A 7,988-nucleotide genomic window follows, 5' to 3' on the forward strand; every position below is an offset into this window, starting at 1 on the left:
ACCAGCTGTAGGTGTGGGGGGCTGCAGTGGGGTTGGGGCAGCTGAGGAGAAGCATCCCTGGACCAGCCAGCCTTTTCCTGCTGCAGGCTYGTTGGGAAATGGCCTTTCCACACCAGACCAGTGCTTAATACATCACTCAGACTTTGTTCATTGTCTACAGTTAGCAGTCTAACCTAGGCTCAGCAAAGTAATTAGGAGAAATAATTAACAGCTCTCGGTGATGAGGCAAMCTCTCTCTCTCCCTCCCCTCTCCCTCACCATGTGGTGCACCTTGGTTGTGGCTCAGAAAACACAAGAGGACATCATGAATCCAAAAATAAGTCTTTACCTGTAATTAACTGTGCACACAAAAAGGAAAACGTGGTGATCAAGCAGCCATTAATAGTTGCTTTACTGGAGGAGGATACACCGGAATCAAATGCTCATGGCAAAATGTCCCTTTAGGTTGTGGTTCTGTTATAACATTTAATCCAAACAAAAATAAGTCTCTACCAAAAGAAGTATTTGACCCGTACACCATACGGACGTGTGTGGGTAAGACACTGCACTCCTCGCSTTCCAAACGCCTCACGGCCCCTGTGCTCTCCCTAAGTGCAAGGAAACAAAACCCAGCCATGAAAATACAAAATCAATGCAGCAACTACAGTCGTAGGCAACGGTATGTGCGTGGCCAGGCCCATGGTGGGATGTGGGACAATGCAGCAGGGATGGGCCGGAGTCCCCTCTCCCCTCCCTCCCCTGCYCTGCCTGTCGCGTGGTGGGACACTGAGATGTCATGACATCTTCCAAAACAGGTCGCTAAGAGGAGGGAAAATAAAAAGAACACCCCAGCCTATACCAAAGTAAATAGAGTAATAAAAAAAACTCCCTTGGATCGCGGCACCGTTTGCCCAGGGCCCGACTCCCTGACGGAGTCCCTGGACGGATGGACGGACGGACGGACAGGCCGTGTCCTGGCACAGGTCCCCGTGTCACCGCCCGGCCCCTGCTCGGTGCTGGGACACCCGGCTGGCTCCGTGGGCAGCCCCTGCGTACCTCTCTGCTTGGAAAGTGGACYGAAAGAGGCTGTGCAAGTCCTAGCGTGAAGGAAGGCGGAGGAGGCGGTGGGGACAGCCACCCGTCACCTCAATGTCCCCAGGTCCCTCGGGTGACGCGCCCGGGCTGGGCTCCCTCTGTGCCTCACAGGTCCACCCAGGCACGCAGCTGCAGGGCCAGCACCCCCATGGCCACGGTGCCCAGGCTGCCACCGGCACCGGCAGCACCGTCACAGTCCTTTTTGTCCACTTCACACCTGGACTGCTGGCACAGGACSCCCTTGAAGCCCACGGGGCAGATGCAGCGCTGGTTCTGGTAGCAGGTGCCGCCGTTCTGGCAGAGCAGGAGCTCGTCATCGCACACATTGGCTGCGGGGAGAGAGGCAGAGATATGGGTGTTATCCCAGAGGGTGTCAAACCCCTTGGTTGCAGCAGGAACTGGAAGCTTTTGAGCGCCTGGTGTTAAATTATCCATCCCTCCCAGTGCTAGAGGAGTTCCATGGCCAGCAGAATGCTGTAGAGGCGTGCAAACTCCACAGGCAAAGCTACAAAATCATTTTAGATTCGGGAGGAAAGGCCGGAATCTGCTCACCCTGTACCCTGAGCATCACAGGGCACTGAGCCAGCACTGCTGAAGATACCGCTCCTTTCTGTGCCCCCTCACACCTCCCCATGCCCTGCAGACGGTACTCACGGAAGCAGCCCTGTCTCCAGTAGTAGTTGGGCAAGCAATCRTCGCATTTGGGCCCCGTGGCACCTTCCTTGCACTCACAGTAGCCGGTCTCGTTGCAGCGGTCGTGCAGGGAGCCGATCTGGTTGCAGTTACATTCTGGAGGCATTCAGAGACAGGCAGGTCAGTGCATGCAGTTCCCTCAGGGAGGGGCTGTGGAACGTTATGGATTTGTGCTGTGGAAGAGAGCTGGGAGCACACAGCGGCCTGAGAGACCCTGACGCTGTAAACAGCCATGGGTGGAAAGGCCACCCCTGTTTGGAGCTGAGCAATGCTTCTGAATCCAGTCAGAACGGGTTTTTTTTACTGTGAGGGTGGCGAGGCCCTGGCATAGACAAACTGTGGCTGCCCCTGGATCCCTGGAGGTGCCCAAGGCCAGGCTGGACATTGGGGCTGGACACCCCAGTGTCCCTGCCATGGGAGGGGCTGGAACAAGATCATTTCCAACCCAAACTGTCCTGTGATTCTAAGAACCCCTGGATCCCTGGAGGTGCCCAAGGCCAGGCTGAACTGGGCTTGGAGCACCCTGGAACACTGTGTGGTGTCCCTGCCATGGGAGGGACTGGAACAAGATCATTTCCAACCCAAACCGTCCTGTGATTCTAAGACATTATTCAGGCTTTATTTTCAGGGGAAACTGCTCCAGCTGCCATCCTTGCTGGGCACACAGGTAAGCCCAGCACCGCTCGGGAAGGGCTGAACGAAGCCCAGCGRAGTGCGGAGCCCYGAGGCGCTGTCCCCAGGCTCACCTATGCAGACATTCTCATCGTCCAGCTCGGCAGAGCTGTTGCGGTAGAAGCCCAGGCGGCAGTGCTGGCAGTGCTGGCCCCTCGTGTTGTGCTTGCAGCTCACGCAGGTCACCACGTTCAGGAAGTCGATGTAGCTGCAGCGGTTGGAGTGGCCGTAGCACTCGCAGTCTGCGGAGCAGAGGGGACACAGTGGGGACACAGTGGGGACACAGTGGGGACACAGTGGGGACACAGAGGGCCAGGAGTGCCTTCCCTCGCTGGGAGAGGGAGAGGAGCCACCAGAGGGTCCTGCTTGGGTTGGGCTGGGCAGGGTGGATCAGGCTGGAAATCATCACTCAAGAGAGCAGAGCAGGATCAGGGTCYCTGTCCCCGCGGGGGGACAGGCAGGAGCCAGCCCTGCATTCCCGGGACGTGGTTTCTTCCAGGAGCTGCATAATCACGGGAGCAGGCAGTGGAGGGAGTCAGGTATTAATTACAGAGCTCCCTGTTTAATGAGCAGAGCTCCGTGCCTGGGTTTGGCTCTTGGGTGGCTGTAGGACCTGTGAGAAGCTGGGCTGGGTTGCAGAGCCCTGGCTGGGGGACAGGGGGGACTGTCCCATGGGATGGAGCTGGCACAGGGTGCTCAGGTGGAGACAAAGCTGCTGCGTGTCCAGTGAAACCTCACAGCCCCTCTGGCTCTGTCCCCTCGGTGTCCCTTCTCAGCAGGTGCCTTCCTGTTTTACCTTCCTTTTGTGAAGGTTAAATGTCTAAAATAAGGCTATGGAAGGCAGTGTGGCCCGTGTGGGATCTTTCAACAGCTGGTGGACATGTGTGTGAAGGTTTGAGCCAGGGCTTGCCTGGCACAGCACAGTCTGTAAAGGCTGCTACTGGGGTGGGAGATGCCACCATCACTTGGCCAAGTACCCCTGTCCCCAGGGCTGACCTCTCCCAGCTGTGGGTGAGTTTAAAGACAGGGGATTGGATTATTACTGGATTATTCCTGTGTTTGTTTTTCATTACCGTGGTGTCACCTTTGGGATGGTGACAGCTTTGCAGGGTCAGATCCAGGTGCTGGATCTCACAGGGAGTTTTTTTCTGTATGTGTTTATGTGCTGAGATGTGCAGCTCAGGAGGAAAGGAGGCGCCTTGTGGCCCAGCTGGCCTGGCCAGGAGGTTCCCAGCCATCGAGGGCAGGGGATGATGATGTGAGCAGAAACAGTCTGAGCCAGGTCTGAGCTTTCCCAGCCTTCAGAGGGAGGAGGGAGGCTGGGAGCTGGGGCTTTGTTCCAAGCAGAACATGAAACATTGAGGGATGGCAGAGGGTGGCAGGGAGGGYGTGGGCTGGCATGCACATGCGGCTGCAGGAGGAGATGTGATGAGTGACACAATGACCAGGGAAGATGGAGCAGGGCAGAGGTTTCCCCTCGGTTCACAGCTGCCTGAGGAGGAGCTGAGAGTCTCTTGTAATCTCAACCCMCTGTGAAAGAACTTCTGCCTCATCAACCGCTGTCCAAAGAATTCCAGCKCAAATTCTGGCTGCTGCAACTCCCAAGTGTTGTTTCAGACAAGGGAAGCACTGCTACACCCAGGTAACAGCTCAAACAGACCCTCCCCACCTTCCCCACATCCGAGCCTGCAGGATCTCATCCCCTGAGCTAAGCCAGGGAGCCCTGCAGCGCTGTCTTCCCTCCGCTTACCTCTGTAGCTTTCAATGGGAGCCACGGGGCCAGAGTTTGGTTTGAGCCGGATGAGTTTTGAGCTCTTTGAGGAYGCTTGAGAAAAATCAGAGTCAGGCTTTTCCTCCCTGTTTAGCACCACCTCTCACCCTCCCCTGCCACGAGAACAATGCCAAGCCAAGAGCACTGCTGGCATCTATTTCTGCACCAGACAGCTGGGAGCTRCTGCATTCCTCCTCTTTCYCTCCCCTCCTCRAAGTTTACTGCACAAAAAACTCAATACAYGAAATACTCAATGCACTAAAAACTCAACGCACTAAAAACTCAACAAACAACGCTATTGCAGAGCTGGGAGGAGCTACTCACACATGCCCCTTTGTGAGATGTTGGTGGCATGGTYTGGGTTGTTTGGGATAAGGATCTACAACTTACAAACCACATCTACTGGCCATGGGCTCCGGCTGACGGAGGTCACACCAGCTGGCACCCAAAAATCCACGAGGAGGGCAAGTGCTAGGGAGGTGGCATCTGGCAGGGGTTCTACAGGGTCSTGCAGAGCAGGTGCTGCCCCAGCCYGGCCCRTCCCCAGCAGCTCGTACCTKTCTTCTTGCCGTACTTCTTGCCTGCAGAGTGTGCTGTGCGCCCTGGTTTGCTCTTCGGAGCCGCTACGCCGGAGGATAGAACAGGTCTGAGAGCTGTGCTGGGGAGAGGGCTCCCAGGGCCAGCCAGGGCCATGTTTATCATGTTTTCCATGTTTTCTCAGGGAAAAGGGCTGTCCCAGCTGGATGRGGGTCTCTGGGGGTTGTGCTGCCAGCCAGACCCCCGTCCCACGCAGAATGACCCAGCACTGGGGGTAAAATGGCCTTGGGAGGTTTTGTGTTTGGGGAGCCCAGTGAGGGGCAAGGTTGAGCACTGAGGTCCCACAGGGGGTTTGGGTTCCCCTGTTTTTTGTGGAGCTCAAGCCCTTGCAAGCCCTGGGTGGGCACTGCCAGCTCCAGTGACATCCACTGCCAGCTCCAGTGACATCCACTGCCATCTCGGTGACATCCTCACAGGACAGTGATGGCAGGAGGTGGCCGTGCTCCCCATGGACTCAGCCATGGTCAGAACCTGCCCGTTGCTGCTTCCAGCACCATCCCTGAGGCTGCCATGGTACTGGGCCCTGCTGGTCTCCATGGCTTTCCCTGGCCCCAAACATCTCCAAAAAAAAGTCCATGGGGCTGGATGAGCAAAACTGAGCCAAGATGGACCCTCTGAGCAGRAGATTGGGTTGTGCTGAGGACAGGTGGCTGTCCTGGCCTGGGGCATGAGGGACAAACCTGCCCTGTCCCAGCTTTGGGGACAGGCCTGGCCTTACCTCGCATGTTCTCGGGAGGCTCTGGTGGCTTCAGTTTCCGTCCGAGYGCTGCTGTGTTTGGGTGTCACCACGGGTGGCATCAGAGAGAACGGCAGATTTAAAACAGACCCTYCTGGTGTGCTTAGGAAGGTGACAAAGGGACACGGGGAGCTCTAGGCAGCTGTCTAGGCTGGGTTGGCAGAGCCGCATCGGGCTGAGGATGTGCTGAAGCAGGAATGAGACAAAGTCTCCTGAAAATCAGCGTCTCTAAGAGTGAAGAGAGGCAGGGAAAGGATTCCCAAGGGGAAGGTGTGGGAGCTGCCCGCTGGCTGAGCGTTGGCACATGGTCCTGACAGTGCCCAGGCATGGAGAGAGGCCAAATCTGTGGGACAGTGTCAGGGCTCACAGCCCCTCCTGGTCAGCACAGACTGTCACCACCGCTGGCTCCATGGCCTCGGTGTAGCCCTGTCCCTGGTCACTGCACCAAAGGCCAAGAGGCCAGAGAGCCCAGGACACTGTGATCTGCAGGGAGGGATGCTAAASGCTASAGCKGGAGCGAGCTACAGGAATCTCRGGTGGGGAACGGGGRCTGAACTGCCTGAGCAYGTCTGAGGTGGCACCTGAGCAGGAGAAACTTCACCCTCAGCTGCCAGYGAGGAACCTGCCGAGGCTCCCAACTGGAGCAGCTGAGGCAGTCACAAGGAGATGCTTTGGAGGGATCTCTGCTCTAAAGGACACAGGTCTATCCACTGCAGGGAGATTCTGTGCTCTACAAACAGCTCYGCTCCCAGGAAGTGGCAGGATTTCCATGATCCTCCCCGTTCACCCCAGCAGCAAGCTGCCAGTGATCCCTTCCACTGCTCACCATCCTTCATGGACCTGGCCAAACCCCGAGGCTCAGTGCAGCCTCACCGGATTCCCAGCTGGGAGCAGGGCACAGACAAGCCCTGAGCTTTTCCCCAGCAGGAAGAGGAGGAGAGAGGCATGGAAAGCACAGACTTAGAGCTAGAAACTAAAGCTGGCAGGACSCAGCTCAGCCAYGTGGCTCCTACCTGGCTCCTTGGCYGGGGGAGAGCCCACCTGCAGYGGGGCAGCCGCCGACAAGCCGGGGTAGTCTTGCAGCGATCGAAGGGAAAATTGTGTTACTGGAGGAGCTGGAACCCCACCAGGAGCCCTGCAGCATTCCCAYGGGAATCAGAGCCCCAAACCCAGCACCCAGCCCTGTGCCACTGGGGTTTTTGGGCAYCAGAGGGGCTGGGGAGCCCTTGGATTGTGAGGGGCAGCGTGGGGTGAGCTGTCAGTGCTCAGCCCAGCTCAGCACACAGGGCTTTGCTCTGTTTCCATCAGGACCTGCATCCTCTGCTCTGAAATAACAGCTGAGAAACAGCCCAGGTGTCCTGGGATGGAGGCACCAAGCCCTGGTTCCCAATCCCAAATTCCAAACACAAATTGAAGAATTTCCAATCACCGTAGAGAAGTTCAACCAGCAAGAAATTTTATACCTCACTTGTTTGGTTTCCCTGCAAACCGTCACCCCCAGTGGCTCCATCCCCCCTCCCTGGCTCCTCAATATTGGTAACAATCTTCAGGTTTGCTAGAAAACAAACCAGGGACTAAAAATTTTAAAAGCCATATTATTAATTTCAAGCTCCAGTTGGGTAACATAAGGAGGAGGAGGAAAAAAAAAAAAAATCTCTTGATCCTTGCCAAGTTTCAAAGGACAAACCCGAGTAGGAGAGAAATGTGATTTCCCAGCCTCGTCAAGGGGATGATAAACAAWAMAGAATAAAAATGAAAAAAAAAAAAGATTATTTTTTTAATGACAAGYGCTAAGAGAAGGTGATAGACATTGTCCTTTTCAGCTGGAAAGTGGAAACCAATTGATATTAATACAGTGTTAAAGAGAATATGAAAAAAATCCCTGTGCAAATTGGCAAGGGTTTAATTAGAGTCACAATAAAAAACAGCCCTGGAGGCATTTTGCTTTTTAGTCATTCACATACACCTCCACTCAATCACATTTACAGAGCCAAGAAAATTATTAATGCTCATTATCCTGAGAACCTTTCCCTTTGTAGCTCTGGGCCATCATGGACAGTTTTACATTTYGGAAAGGGGAGAGAGATGCATTTTGCCCCGGACCCACTTCATAAAAATGGGAAACGATGGGTGGCTCTGATGGAAATTGCTGCTCTTGGTGGGTTTCTGAGGAAYTGGAATAAATTCAACCAGAAAGTCACACTTCATGGCAAAAACCATTGGAGGAATGGGGGAGAACCCTGAAAAGTCCTTCTCAAAACAGAAACACAGGATCCCCTTCCTGCAGGACCTCCCCAATGCCAGGAGCTCACTTTCTGTTGGAGTTCATCACCACCCAGCAGGGCTCCTGCTTTTCCCAGAGGTGAAAATTCTGCTGGAACTGCCATGAACCAGAGGGAGGAAAATTGAAGCCGGGAGAAAAAAAGAAAAAGAAAAGAAAAAAAA

General features: G+C 55.1%; 1 protein-coding gene across 2 annotated transcripts in view; it reads right to left on the minus strand.

Annotated features, from left to right (window-relative positions):
• Positions 1–333: 333 nt before the first annotated feature.
• NTNG2 (netrin G2) overlaps positions 334–7,988 on the minus strand; it is a 46,025-nt gene continuing 38,370 nt past the window's right edge. Inside the window, exons 8-13 of one of the 2 annotated variants that reach the window (XM_057371583.1) lie at positions 5,526–5,573; positions 4,768–4,833; positions 4,190–4,264; positions 2,514–2,681; positions 1,729–1,863; positions 334–1,403 (exon numbers count right to left, since the gene is read on the minus strand). In XM_057371583.1, coding sequence (XP_057227566.1) covers positions 1,180–1,403; positions 1,729–1,863; positions 2,514–2,681; positions 4,190–4,264; positions 4,768–4,833; positions 5,526–5,573 — 716 coding nt within the window. In that variant the 3' untranslated portion in view covers positions 334–1,179. The remainder of the gene's footprint in view (positions 1,404–1,728; positions 1,864–2,513; positions 2,682–4,189; positions 4,265–4,767; positions 4,834–5,525; positions 5,574–7,988) is intronic. The other variant, XM_057371582.1, reaches the window with a different exon arrangement.

Source organism: Malurus melanocephalus, unplaced genomic scaffold, assembly GCF_030028575.1.
Source record: "Malurus melanocephalus ecotype Western Australia unplaced genomic scaffold, MMel_1.1 scaffold_149, whole genome shotgun sequence".
Taxonomy (NCBI): domain Eukaryota; kingdom Metazoa; phylum Chordata; class Aves; order Passeriformes; family Maluridae; genus Malurus; species Malurus melanocephalus.